This window comes from Rhododendron vialii, chromosome 3a, assembly GCF_030253575.1.
Source record: "Rhododendron vialii isolate Sample 1 chromosome 3a, ASM3025357v1".
Classification (NCBI taxonomy): Eukaryota; Viridiplantae; Streptophyta; class Magnoliopsida; order Ericales; family Ericaceae; genus Rhododendron; species Rhododendron vialii.
Genome location: NC_080559.1, coordinates 27756972 through 27771367, shown reverse-complemented (window position 1 = coordinate 27771367; position 14396 = coordinate 27756972). Strand labels below are relative to the sequence as shown.

The following is a 14396-nucleotide window of genomic DNA, read 5'->3' as shown; positions in this document are numbered from 1 at the left end:
GAGCAGGTTGTCACAAGCTCCAAAAAATGACTCAATGGCGAATGCAAAGAGATCAGAGAATACCACCAAGTGTCATGAGCTGTTTTAGGGCAGCAGAAAAGTGGTCATGAGAGAGAGAGAGAGAGAGAGAGAGAGAGAGAGAGAGAGAGGTGCTTATAGATTTCGAGAGATTTTTCACCTCTTGAGAGTGTTTTTAATTTCGAAAAACCACAACTTTTTTGGTTCACAGTTGTGTCATTAACTTAGAAAAAAGGGTAGTCCTAGCTATGACATTAAAGCACCAAGCCGTATAGATAGAATGTTCATACATTGGATTCTTTAATTGGAAAATCACATTATCTGTCGTATCTTTTAATTTAATGCATATTTTCTATGTTTCTCTCCTTTTCTACATTTTGAGTCTTTCAAAAAATAATAATAATAATAATTGGCCTTGGTAGCTTTTCAATATATGAAGGGACTATTGAGGTTAAGCTGGAATGAGTTATTAGGGTTCTGTTGCCAATCACTATGAACTCTTGGAGTAGAGAAATCAGCAAGTTGGTATTAGGGTTTTCTCACTTTTGTACAAGTTAATCTCTATTTTTATCCTTTTTTTGAAATGTGTTCATAGATTTTAATTTGAATTAAGATCGACAAAAATACAGTTAGACCGGTTTTGTAGTTTGATATATTCGAGGCACTTAATGCTATTGACGAGGTTGTCCTTATACGACATGTACGGATTGTCGGTATAATGGCAGAAGTCAGAACCTCGTACAACAAAATTCCGCGGCACTCGCTTATTGACACGGTTGTTGTTACATGACAATACGACATGTACGGATTGTCGGCGGAATGGCAAAACTCGAAACGACACTTTGTGATACGACGCATGTCGTGGCATCGATTCGTTCTTGTTTGACTTCTCTAATTGAAATATTATTATACATGGATAAACTTAATTGCTAGTAATTACCATACTCACACAATCAAATAAAATGGACACAAATTGAAAAGCTTCCTAATTGAAGGGTCAAAATACACCTACAATAATTTTGTATTATTTTCATCAATTAAAGACGCTTCTAATTCCTTGTTTCTTTTTGTTTATTGACAAAAGATAGATTTATTAATAGAACTCGATAAAAGGGTACATCGAGAACGAAAAAGAAAAAACACCCAATAAAGAGTTGAATGACAAAGAAACTAAGCAAACCAAATACATGTTACTCCAATTTTATGTTTCCTAATCCCATCCAAGATTGCATTTCGCTACACTAATTTCTTATTTCTTATTTGTATTTTAGAATCGACTGTCAATATTAGTGGAGTTAATCCAAAGTGCTAGCAAACTGACTTGAAACACCTTGCATTATAAAAATAAAAAAAACTGTAGTGGAGTTAATTACAGTAGTAAATTTAGTTTCACAGTACTATGTGTTAGGGCACATTTAATTGGTTGAGACAAGGCTCACAAGGGTCCGATGAAGTAAGCCTAATCCCTACATTTATTGTCCCCACAAACGCCATATTCGAAAACCAGGTTCCTGGGCCCACGCATGGCTCTATTTCAGGGTCCACAGTTTCTCTAAAACCACCATCCATCCCATGCAAACTCGTTTTAAGACAACTTAGTGCAATCAAAGTAGAGATTTGTTGATAATAATGGTCAAAATTAGTAGTTCAAAAACATCATTAACCACGACCTTTAATTAAAACAAGTGGGTTTAAAATGTGAATGCAGATAAATGGCCTGCTTATCTCTCTATCTCCTCATCAGTCAATAAGTTGAAAAGGCACAAAATCGTTTTCGTATCTTAGATTCCTGTAGGGATAACGGGATGATGAATGACATGCATGGAGCCCTCTTCTGATGGTCTCCACGTACGTACTCTTAATTAAAGAGATAAAAGCCACAAGAAAAGAAAGAAACAAATTGGAGATAAGTGTGATACCTAAGAATATACTAGTACTTTTGTGTTTTAGTCAAACTATTTGTGGATCCATGAAATCGTTTTGTATTTTAGATTCCTCGTGGGGATAAGGCTACTAATGACCAACATGGGATAAGGCAACTAATGACCATGCAACATGGGTCCGTTCTTTAGTCAGAGTGCGGGTAAGTTGACTCAGACATTCGGTTATTCAAAAAAAAAAAAAACACGAGTTTGATCTGAAGAGCCTATTTGTGGATGCATGAAATCGTTTTGTATTTTAGATTCCTCGAGGGGATAAGGCTGCTAATGACCAACATGGGATAAGGCTACTTATGATCAACATGGGTCCGTTCTTTAGTCAGAATGCGGGTAAGCTGACTTGGATATTCGATTATCCAAAAAATAAAAAAAAACCATGAGTTTGTTCTGAAGAGCCTCCACATACTCTTTGTACTCTTGGCATTGGCAAAGGTCAACAATATATGGATGAAGTCAAAGTTTGAGATTAAATTATAAACGGTGGAGGAGTTCAAAGGTTTTTTGAATGGTATTCGGAAGCTAAGGATTTAGCGGTATCTTTGGTGAGGTATTGTCCAACTATCTGTTGGATGAAGTCTAAGCAATTTTTCTTTTTCGTGTTTTTGTTTTCTCAATGTACCTTCTTTGAGTGAATAAAAAATTTCGTTTGCCGAGCAAAAAAAAAAAAAAAAGTCAACAATATATGTCTAACTACCAACTGTTGTAGTGATATAATCGTGAGAAATTGATAAATGAATTGAAAAGAGAGAAACTTATTCGCGGCTCACGGTTCCGCGCAATCTCAGCCGTCCATTTCGGCAATTAATGGTCCGGATCCGGATTTTAAAAAAAAAAAAACTCTTTGTACTCTTTGTTCTGAAGAGCCTCCACATACTCTTTGTACTCTTGGCATTGGCAAAGGTCAACAATATATGTCTAACTACCAACTACTGTAGTGATATAATCGCGAGAAATCGATAAACGAATTGAAAAGAGAGAAACTTATTCACGGCTCCGCGCACTCTAAGCCGTCCATTTCGGCAATCAATCGTTCAGATTTAAAAAAAAAACCTCTTCCTACAAATAGTGTTTTTTTTTAAAATCCAGACCGTCCAAAATATTTTTGAACATGCATGATTTAGCGCCGTAAAGTATATTGATGGCCGTGACAAAGTTTTTCTCAATTGAAAGTAGTCATAAATTAATTATGCATGGGAGCGGAAATGGCATATGGCTCCTCCAAAGTTTTGAGAACGTAAAAAACACACACACACACACACACACACACTTTTACAGGCTATGATATTTTGGTCGTTCCAAATTTTAGTAAATCTAATTATGCATCCTCTTTTTAGGTAAAATTTATGCATCCGTCGCCACTATTTGATTATTCAATTCCAATCAAATTAGCATACACATTTTATGGCTATACAAAAATATCACTTCTGTACATCTTAATTATATCCAGATGGCTTTCTCCTGTATGCTTCGATTGTTAGAATCGAGTTACTTTGCCTTTTATGTTTTTTTTTGGTAATGTGTTGCTCTGCCTTTTATGGAAAATAATTAAATGAATTCTCTGGCTCTTTAAAGCCCATATTTATATGGTATGGCATTTAAACAATTTTGCTACATTACAAAACTTAATTACCATAGACGTGACCCACCTCATACAAACTTTTACACCTCATTTCCTATGAATTAGATTTCCGTTACCCGGGAAAATTTTATTTAGGTTTGGTCCACGTAATTAATTAATCCGAAATGGTTTTTTTTTTTTTTTTTTTAAGGATGGTGCGTTCTAATAGGTCCCATGAAATATCATAACTCTTAAACCAAATGAATTTAGTAAGAGGTCAAAAAGGATTGGGAAAAGAAATATACTAGCTAGGTGGCTTTTAGACTGTATGGCCGTGAATCGAGAAAACAAAAAAGAACACTGGAAGGATTTGATACATTGAAATGCAGAACCTCTTGTTTGGATTTATTTGGATGCAGAGTGTGGGAAGGATGACGCAATATATAAACCGACGCCCAAAACTCAAATCAAGAGGAAAATAAAACCTCCCGTAGTAAAAAAAAGTCTGAATTCTTATCTTTAGGGGCAGATTCAGTGTAGGCATGCGTGACCCCTTTGAAAATTGGGCCCCAAAGAAGGACTACCAAGTTCAGATAAGTAGTATATATAAAATATCCCAAAAATCACTAAATCAGATCGATGGTTCTGGTGGTAAGACGTCTTGCCTTCTCATGTGTGACGGGAGTTCAAATCCTGGCATCAATATTTTTCTTTTTTCTTTTTGTGTGTTTCAATGGTTCAAAAAAAACACCCCTCCTTGAAATTTTGAGTGGGCCTCGAACCCGCACTCATGTAGCATTGGTACCACAAAGTCATTTACAATTATGTCATTTGCCACGCAAATCAATTAGTATAACTATAAGTTTTACGTAATTTTTTTTAAAAAAAATACTTATTTTCGTTAACAATTTTTATTTTTTCTACAAGCTCAAAATTAACTACTCCGTAACACTAACAAGAAAAATATTTGATGTATATATATATTCATTTTTGAATTAAAAAATAAAAATTGATGTGAATTCACCTACGACTTTTAAACAAATAAGGCCAGTCCTTAAGGGGTGACCCCTCTGTAGAAATTTTTAGATCCAACACTGCCCATCTTAGTAGTAGTTTATACTCTCTTAATATTATCCGAAAATATTAGTAATCTTCTTCAGAGGGGCGGCGAAGGAATACACGAAGGCAAGTTTCATGAGCTCGATAAAGTAATGGATCCTTCGTCTAACGCATGCATGATAGCTTGTTTGTTTGCTGGAGCTGGTGTATCCTCCTAGATGTATTTGTTTGCTGGAGCTTCTCCTGTAGCATTGGAAAGGTAGTCCGGTTGGTTGGTGAATTTGCTTCGATTCTCCTTCTCGAGCTTCTATTTGTTCCGTGAAAAGGAGATTCGAGAAAAGATAGAATAGGAAGACGTGTTTCCAGAACAAACAAGAGCTCCCATCCCGCCATTGTCTTTCTAAGGCGATGGAGTAAAGGGATGCCCGACTCAAAAAACGCGAACCAGCAAGGCAGAATAAAGGATAATGAAGAAGCCAGGAGCCTTGGCAAGGCTATGCTCTACCATTAAGTTATTTACAATAAGAGTCAATGGCCTTGTTCGTTTAATATATTTACTTGGTTTTAACTTTGTTTTTCAATCATTATCATATATCTTTTTCCAATCATTACCTTATTTCTCCAATTATTAATTTAATTTATCTCTCTCCAATCATTACCCTATTTCTCTCTCCACGTACTACCAAAACTAAAATATCCAAAGTTACTAAACGAACAAGGCCAATGAATTTCTTAGTTCTGACGTGGATGTCTTGCATTTGACTGGATTGGGAAGGGGATAAATTGAAGTACGCGTAAGCTGGTCTGGACATCCATAACCGTAAAAAAAGAAAAAGAAAAAGTTACTCATAGAAAAATACAAACGTAATAGTTAATTTCGTTTTCATTCCTAAAATATTCACATTTTCGTTACTTCATCCCTAAACTATGAAAACGATTTATTTCATCTCTCAACTTTTCAATTACAATCCATTTGGTCTATTAGATGACGGGAGTCGAAATCTTGTACGGAAAAAATTAAACGTGACCACCAAACAAAAGACAACACACACAGACAGCTTGTGAGGCCCACTTTAGCGTCTCACACAAACATTCCGAAAATGTTCATTAGAAATTTGAAATAATATTTCGAACAGCCTTAGAAAAATTAGCTCAATCGAATGACTGCAAGTTTTTTATCCAATCTTTTAACTTTTCATTCAGAATAGGATTCTAATTCTGAATCAAAAGTTAGCAGATTAGATCAAGAACTTATGGTTATCTGATTGACCTAATTTATAATGGGCCATTCGAAAAATTATTTTTAAATTTAATGAACATTTTGAATTGTTTATGTGGGGCCTCAAAATGGGCATGTGGGCATAGTCTTTTTGTTTGGTGGCCATATGAACTGTTTTCCGTCCAAGATTTGCACTCCCATTGTCTCTATTAAACTAAATGGGTTGCAATTGGGAAGTTGAGAGATGAAATAGATCATTTTATTAATTATAATTTGATGATGAAATAACAAAAATTTGAATAATTCAGGAGATAGAAACAAAATTAACTCAAAATGACATATAATACATAATTCTTACTCCTACTACTTGCGGAAAGAATCGTCACTCAATCTTGTAGCTTTAGCTAATGCTAAAAACGACTTACAAAGACGAGAAATTTTTTAATGCAACAATTATTTGTAACGCCATTTTCATATGATGTGAGACCTACACATACATAGTATCCACATTATATAAGAGGGTATTACAAAAAATCGTTCCATTGCAGGGTTTCTAGCGGTGAAAACCCTCACACGATGGGAGGAATCCTTCGTAGAGGATCCGGATCCGGTTTCTAGGGTTCATGGAAGAAAAGGGCTTTAGGGAATATTTGCACATTCTGAGGTAATCTGAAATTCAGGTTAGTTCCTCTTCTTCTCCTAAGAATTTCATCATCAAATGATCAAGTTTAACTTTAGGAACACTTTGCACCATTTAAGTTGTGCTGCTAAATCTTCTCGAGCCCACAATATCCATTTCCTTCAAATCCACCTCTTTTCCTCATCTCTCAAATCCCTTACAAACCCAGCAAATCAAGACCCATTCACAGTCACTTACCTCATAAAATCATGTGGGTTTACTCCAGAAGTAGCCATTTCCACATCAAAGCGTGTTAATTTCGAATCTCCCGAAAAGCCAGACTCTGTACTGGCATTCTTCATGAACAATAAATTCACCAAAACCCAGATCTCAAACCTCATTAAAAAGTTCCCTCGGTTACTCTTATCCGATCCCAATAAAATCCGTTTGCCCAAATTCGAGTTTCTCAAATCTAAAGGCGTTTCTGCCAAAGATGTTGCCAGGATGGTATCTACATCTCCATTTTCTTGTAGAAGCTTGGAAAATGTAATCATCCCATCTTTTAATCTGTAGTAATTTGCTTCAATCCGAAGAGAAAGCTGTGGCGGCTATTAAACGTTGTGCTGTGCTTCTTTTGTTAGACGAGCTAACTCTTGTCACACCCAATATTGAAATTTTGCGTGAAGCGCCGGTGTGCCGAATGTGCGTATAATGAGTTCGTTGATGAAGCAACCTAGACCATTCATGATGCGCAGCAATGACTTTCGAAAGATCGTGGAGGATGTAGAAAAAAAGGGGCTTGATCCTTCAAAAGAGAGTTTTTTTAGAGCAGTTCATGTGTTGAGGGGACTGAGTAAATCTACGTGGGAGACAGAGGTTGAGGTTTATAGGATATGGGATCGGACTAAGGATGAGAATCTTGTAGCTTTTAAGCAGCATCCAGAGTGTATGAAAGCATCGAAAGATAAGATCAATCGGGTGATGGATTTTGCTATCAATCAACTCGGGTGAGAGTCTTCGTTGGTTGCAAGATGGCCAATACTCTTTTCACTGAGTTTGGAAAAGAGGATTGTTCCGAGGTTTGCCATTTTTCAAGTTTTGTTGTCGAAAGGGCTCTTGGTCGGAAGCTCTAGAGCCAGCTGTGGAATCAATCAATAAGGGATGCCGCTTTCTCATTGGTATAATTAAGACCAAGGATATTAGTTGGAAGACCCTGGTAACTAGAGAAACGCATTTCCTAGAGAAGTTTGTTGTTCGTTACAAGCAATGTTCTGAATACCGTACCGGTCAGGGTACCGGTTTTTCTACTGGTACGGTACGTACCGGTACCGGTCAAATACCGGATACCGTTTCGGATTGATCGCTATTAGTATTATTTTCCTACTTAAAAAAAAAATTATAGTATAATATACACTTTTTTAAAATAAAAATAATAAAAAATCCGGTATTTGTCCGGTACCGTCCGGTATTTGCCCGGTACTGTCCGGTATTTGCCCGGTACCGTCCGGTATTGTCCGGTACTTGAAAAAAAATAGTCCGGTACTGTCCGGTACCGGCCGGTACCGACCAGTACGGCCGGTATTTGAGCCGGAACGAAATTAGAGGTGTAGGGTACCGGATTTGGTCAAAAACGGTACCGGCCGGTACGGAACGGTATTAATAACATTGGTTACAAGGAAGAAGCTCCCGAGCTACTGAAGTTGTACAAGGGAAAGTTGGAACTTGCGACGTAGTTTAGGATATATATATATATGGGGTTACGAGGATAAGAGTACTACACGAAAAGGGGTGCTCCGATCAAGCACCCTACACACCTCGGATGACATTGATTCCCGCGTTGGGCCCCTCGGTTTTTTTTTTTAGAATTTTTGAACGGCTCGGATCGGCCGTCCGGTGGCCGGAGACGGCCCACCGGCGGCCGTCGGTAGGATTTCGGTCCCAATTTTTCTGTACCGGTATCTTTACTGCGAGGATAAGACTTAAGAGTGGGTTGCCTCCTTTTGACACCAAACTGACACAATCGACTTGTTTTCATTCTTTTGCTTTGATTTTGGTTCTAGGATTTTACTATTTCTAATACAACGAGGTAATTGATCAAAATTTAGCCTTTGTGAGCAAGTTTGAGTCCTTTTTTTTTCTTCATTATGGCAAATGCAGTTTGAAGCTCCACATTGTTGTGCTTGTTGACAATTCTATCTTTTTGCTATTGTTGCCTTGATACAATGTCGTCATCTATTAATTTGGTCAATGTATTTTCATTGTTTGTTCATTCAGAAATTTTGTCCATATGTTTGCATCGTTTGTTCATTTGGAATTCTGGTATTTTCTTCACTGTTTTGATTTTAGTTTTGATGATTAGAAAGATTTTTGTTCTGTTGATCTTGGTTGTCTAAAAGGAAACAGTGCAGAAGTCAAATTGCCAGTTTGCTAACGACGTGGATTTCATCTCATCGCTACATCACAAGGTGTCTTTGCAACGATGGTCCAATCCTTTTTCTCTTCCTAGCCGCTCATAGTTTTCTTTTTTATGTTCTTAGTCCTCAATCTATTTGAGCATTGTTGTCCCTTACCTGCACCAGCATACTTTGAGGATTAGTAATTTGAGAGAGCGATCACTAATATGGCAAGTGTATCGCTCAACTTGATAATGAGTAGACTAAGAAAGGGATGCACCCCTAATTGTAACCGGTCAATAGGGGGAAAGCCTGAGAAAGAAAGGAGGATGCAATGGCTACCCAGGCGTATAGAAGGATGCTGCCAGAGGGTGGAGGATCACAAGGTTTGATGTTATCCATCACCACAAAACTTTCTTTGTATTGCTTCAGGTTTCACCCTATTTTCTATGGCCTTCTTGATGTGCTTGGTTTTGATTTTTCGGCAGCTTCCACTAGACTAGTTGTAATTTTCACTCCGACATAGTAAACATTTCGTAGGTGATGGAAATAAATTTCTCGGCAGCTGCCACTCTTTGTAACTTTCACTCCAACATTATAAAGTTTTCGTAGGGGATGACAATAAATGTATGAAAAAAGCATTTGAGTTCAATTTTTATGTTAAGCTCTACGTTGTTTGATCTTCTGCATATAGAAGGAAGGATGTATTTTTGAAAGAAGTGTATCATTCTGATGGTCGTATGGTATGAATAGTTCTGAAATGAATATAAGGTCTGTGACTCCTTCCTTGCAGAGGGTAAAGAAGCCCTCATACTCTCTCTTTTTTCTTTTCCTTTTCCTTTTTTATCAGAGTACAACACAACATGTGAGATAAATCCATTTTCGCAACGCTTACTTAGTATTGCATTATATACTCTGCATTCAGCTCAGTGAACACTTACAAATTCGACAAGCAAGCTACATGGCATAGTGAGTGAGTTCTGTAAAAAGTTTAAGAACAAAAACATGTTTAGTGCAATCACATATTTTCAGACAACCCCGGTGGAGGGAAGATGGTTGGAGCCTGGAGGATGGGCGGCATTAGGGGAATAGAGGCCAGAGGAGGTAACCAGATAACTGGAGGGTGGGGTAGCCTAAGGTGGTGGTCAGATGGCGGAGGGGAGGAAATGAACAAGTGACATGATTCTTTCTTGCTTCTTAAAATACCACCTGGACTTGAGAAATAATGCAGTAGTCTGATGTCTTCTAGATTCCAATTTTTTTGAAGAAACCAAATAACAGAAAACAAAGATGTTACAAAAGAGTTTGTACCAGTCTTCGGAGACTCATGGTTTGATCTCACTTTTCGAGAAATATACTGAAAGACTAGTAGAGGATTACCAAAAGGAGCGTAAACAACAGATGCTTTTGAAAGAGTACGAAATAAGCTCCTAATGAAGATTTTTCTAAGCCTCAAACTTCAAGTCGGTTGTCCAAGTACCTTGCACACTAGGGTGCTTTGTGACATGTCTCGTCTTTAGCTTCACCACTTTTCTGCCCAATGCGTTCCTGAGCCTGGTTGCATGTAGCAGTACATCATCTTGTGTTAAATTCTTCACACATACCACCCGCTGGTTCTTGTTTTCTGCATATTGGGAGAACAAAAAAGTAGTTCAATCTTCTGAAAATTTGTTCAACTTTGTGGTTAGCAACTTAGCATAAATACATGAGCGGGGGGGGGGGTGGTGTTCCAAAAGTTACAGAAAATTCCTTTCCAAAACTCCGCTAGAGACAATGCTATGAAAGCAAAGAATCAGATGTCATTTCCCAAAAAGATTTCATAACGGTGTTAGGAACATATATGGCAGGAAAGAATGTACAGGACCTTCAGAGGCTCTTGTGGAACTTCAAGTTTGCTACTACAGCAGTTCCAACATGATGTTAGAACAAATCCTCTCAGTTAGCAAAAAAAAAAAAGGAGGAACAAATCCTCACAACTGTGCATTTGAAGTTATTTATCTCTCAATCTGTAGGAACTGATGTATCCTCCTAGATGTATTTGTTTGCTGGAGCTTCTCCTGTAGCATTGAAAGGTATGCCTTCCATGATCATGTACTAATATTCTTTTTAGTTACCAAAAAAATAAAGGTAGGGATCAGATGTGATTCTATGCTGATCCAGTCTCAGTGGATACAAACATAACAAAATGCCTATTGATCATTTACAGCTATGTATGGTACATCAAGTGACTGACTGATCATAAAGTAGGCCAGATGCATGGAAGGCAATTTCACAACAAGATGTCGAGAACCTGAACTGCTCTCAGTCGTCAGATCACAATTTTGCTTTTGAGTGAAATTAACAGCTAATGCCAGGTTGAGCTTTGTCTAAATTCAAACCCATAAATTTGGACAAGAGTTCACATCCAACTGAACCAAACCCATCCAAGTTAAAAGGGGTCAGCAGCCATCTGCCAAACTTGCGGATTTGTTTGTACAATCCCACAGACTTCAACAAATTAATCCAGTTAAGAAGTGATCAAAAGGTTACATAAGAAGTAAGGCCTGCTTGAAAACTAGAAAGCAAAGATTAGAACCTAGCTAGGATTTGACTCAACCTTGCTTCAAACTGAATACCAATATTATCATTAGCCGTCTCTTCATCAGAAGACACCAAGCATAAAATCATGTCTTACCTGCTCAATCAAATTTGAAGAGCATGGCCTCAAGTCTCAACAATATTTTCTGTCAATTCTGACACCAGAGTTGGGTACCAGTACCACAGACGTAAGATAGAACAGTCTGATAACCTAAACTTAGAATGGCCCGACATAATCAACTAGACAATTCTGTAACTGGCTTCTTCACTGCGCCCTAAGCCAAATTTCTTGTTCACATAAAGAAAAGGAGCAGAAGAAGAAAAAAGAAGTTGATTTGAGTCATTTATGTATTATTCCGTTTTTTGAGAGAAAAATTCTTACTGTAAAGGCCCTTCAAATGAGGATGTTGACCACGGATGAGCTCAGTGACAACTTCTAGCTGAGGATTGTTCTCCTTAAACGCCGGCAAGTTGGATTCCATAAATGCCCTATAACATGAGCACCAGATTTCATCATATTTTTTTTCAAGAACACAGATTTAATGTGAATAACAAGCCAAAGTAACTTTCAAAGTTAAAGATGAAATAAATAAATAAACAAATACGTAGTCCGGTACCGTCCGGTATTGCCCGTACGGCCAGTACCGACCGGTATTTGAGCCGGAACGAAATTAAATGTGTAGGGTACCGGATTTGGTCAATACCGGTACGGTAAGGGATTCAAAACCTTGCTTTTCCCCCTTAGACTACTACCATTCCTCATTTTTATGGGTGTGCCTAGCCCATTGGGTAGGCTTATACTTTTATCTTTGTCCAGTGTGCTATTTATTGTTCCTTAGTTTTCCTCCATTGCAGCATTATAGGAATGATTATTTATCATTCTCCTAACTTACCTTGGAAACAAAAGAATACGAACCAAGTTTGAAAAGGGTAGTGCAACTATAGTTGTTTTCTTCTTGGTTTATGGTTGTTTTGGTGTTGGGCTGTTGGGCTGTTCCGATCGTGCTTCTTGTTTCTTGTGGTGTTTTTGGTTGGCTTCTTGCCTACCTCTGGGTGTGATTCTCGGGTGGCTTTTTGCCGGTGTGCCCGTGATCCTTTTAATCTTTGTAATCTTCTTCAAAGATTAATAAAATCTTCTTTTTGCCGATCAAAAAAAAAAAAAAATTGATGCAATTATACTTGTTTTACAGGGTGTTTGTGCAGCAAAAGACAAAAACTGCATAATTTTGTTGTCAATACGATTGAAGTTACTTTAGTGTAACAAAGCTTACCTGATACCCCTGCTACTTCCTCCCCAATCACAATAGCTCACAATTAGCTTCTGAAGTTGCCAAGCACCTCTCAATGCCATCTATATTTATATCACAAAAAGGGATTAAAACAGGAGTTTCAACAAAAAGTATATTGGAAATAACCCCAAGCCATTCTGCCACTTCTACATAATTTGCTACAATGGGACACTTTAGAAAATTATGCACAAGTGGCAGATCAAAATTTAGAATTATGTTTTGAATCTTACTTATTTATGGAAGTTCGGGGCTTATCTTCCAAATGGCGAACAAATCAAAATACTTTCTGGAACAAATCAAAACTCACAATCTTGCAACTTTTAAAGTGTGGGCCGACTGTGAGTTTTTGAATCTTGATTTGTTCGGCTTACTGTAAGTTTTGAATCTTATTATTTATGAAATAAGCTAAGATTCAAAGTGTAATGAAGCAAATCTCTTTAATGAAAAAAATTACTGTATTATTCGAATGATTACCTATTCTACCGAACTGCGGATGAATGATGGCAAATAGCGATGTTGCACTTTGACCTTCCCCTCTCCTACTTTGAACAGAGAGAGACGGTGGACGCGGGACGGTGTGCCAGAGAGAGGGAGAGGGAGAGGGGGAGAGAGACAGTGGACGAGAGAGAGAGAGACGGTGTGCGGCGGAGGGTTTTGATTTGGGGCGTTTGGAACGAAGAAGTATTGTGTGGGGGCAAGGGTAGGGCCGTAAATGAACTGAGTCATTCGCGATCTGTTCAAGGCTCGGTTCGATAAAAGTTCGTTCGAGTTCGATTCGTCTGCTAAATGAACTGAACCTGAACCTCAATTCTAGGCTCGTTCCGTAAATGAGCCGAACTTGAGCCTAACGATATTCAGCTCAGTTAGGTTCGCGAACCTATACTTAAATTTAATTAATAATTCAATAGTGATCTATTTGTAAATATAAAAAATTTTAAGGTTGTATATATAATTCAACACTTATTTTTCTCCCAAATTCTATACGATCAACGAGAGGGTTTGGGTTCGCTTGAGTTTAATGAGCTGAGCCGAATCAAACCTGAGTCTTGATGAGCTCAATTCGAGCTTAGATTCGGCTCGGCTCGATTCATTTGAGTTTAACGAGCCAAACTCGAGCCAAGATGTTCAAGTTCGAATCGAACCCAAGCCGAATCCGAGCCGAACTCGAGTCAGACTAGTATCTTAACGAATACAACCGAGCCGAACCCGAGCCTTGAAAAATTTTAACGAGCCGAACTCGAGCCAAGTTGTTCAGGCTCGAATCGAACTTGAGTAGAACTCATACCTTAACAAACCCGGGCCGAACTTAACAGGGTTCGACTCGATTCGGTTCGTTTACAGCCCTAGGCAAAGGGTCCTGTCAGCGTGGTTTCCAACCACTCCGGTCTAATTTTGGACCATTTTTGGGTCTTCTCATGTCCGCAATAATGATAAAAACCGTTCACTTTGTATAGCTCGTCCAAAATATTGATCACCTCAAGTACATTGATCAGAAATCATTTGATGTGATTTCAAAATGCATTAAATTTGAAAAAAAAAATGTACAACACTGAATTACAACTCACTTGACACAATTATTGAAGATAAGCTTCGGTAAAGTTTTGTTATTTTATTTTTTCTTCCTTATTTATGATTTAACATTAAATATAAAGATTTTAGTGAGAGAGTATGAAAGAAAGTTTGAGAGATTTTTTCTAACTTTTTCTATTTACCTTTTGAAAATT

The 14396-nt window shown here is 37.7% G+C and overlaps 1 protein-coding gene across 1 annotated transcript; it reads right to left on the bottom strand.

Moving 5' to 3' along the window:
* Window positions 1-9624: 9624 nt before the first annotated feature.
* On the bottom strand, window positions 9625-13357 carry LOC131318996 (large ribosomal subunit protein mL43-like). Its single transcript, XM_058349083.1, has 4 exons — window positions 13147-13357; window positions 12655-12734; window positions 11766-11872; window positions 9625-10430 (listed from the first exon to the last, which is right to left on the bottom strand). The coding sequence occupies exons 2-4, from the start codon at window positions 12732-12734 to the stop codon at window positions 10252-10254; spliced, it is 366 nt and encodes a 121-aa protein (XP_058205066.1). The 5' UTR covers window positions 13147-13357; the 3' UTR covers window positions 9625-10251.
* Between the last annotated feature and the right edge of the window lie 1039 nt (window positions 13358-14396).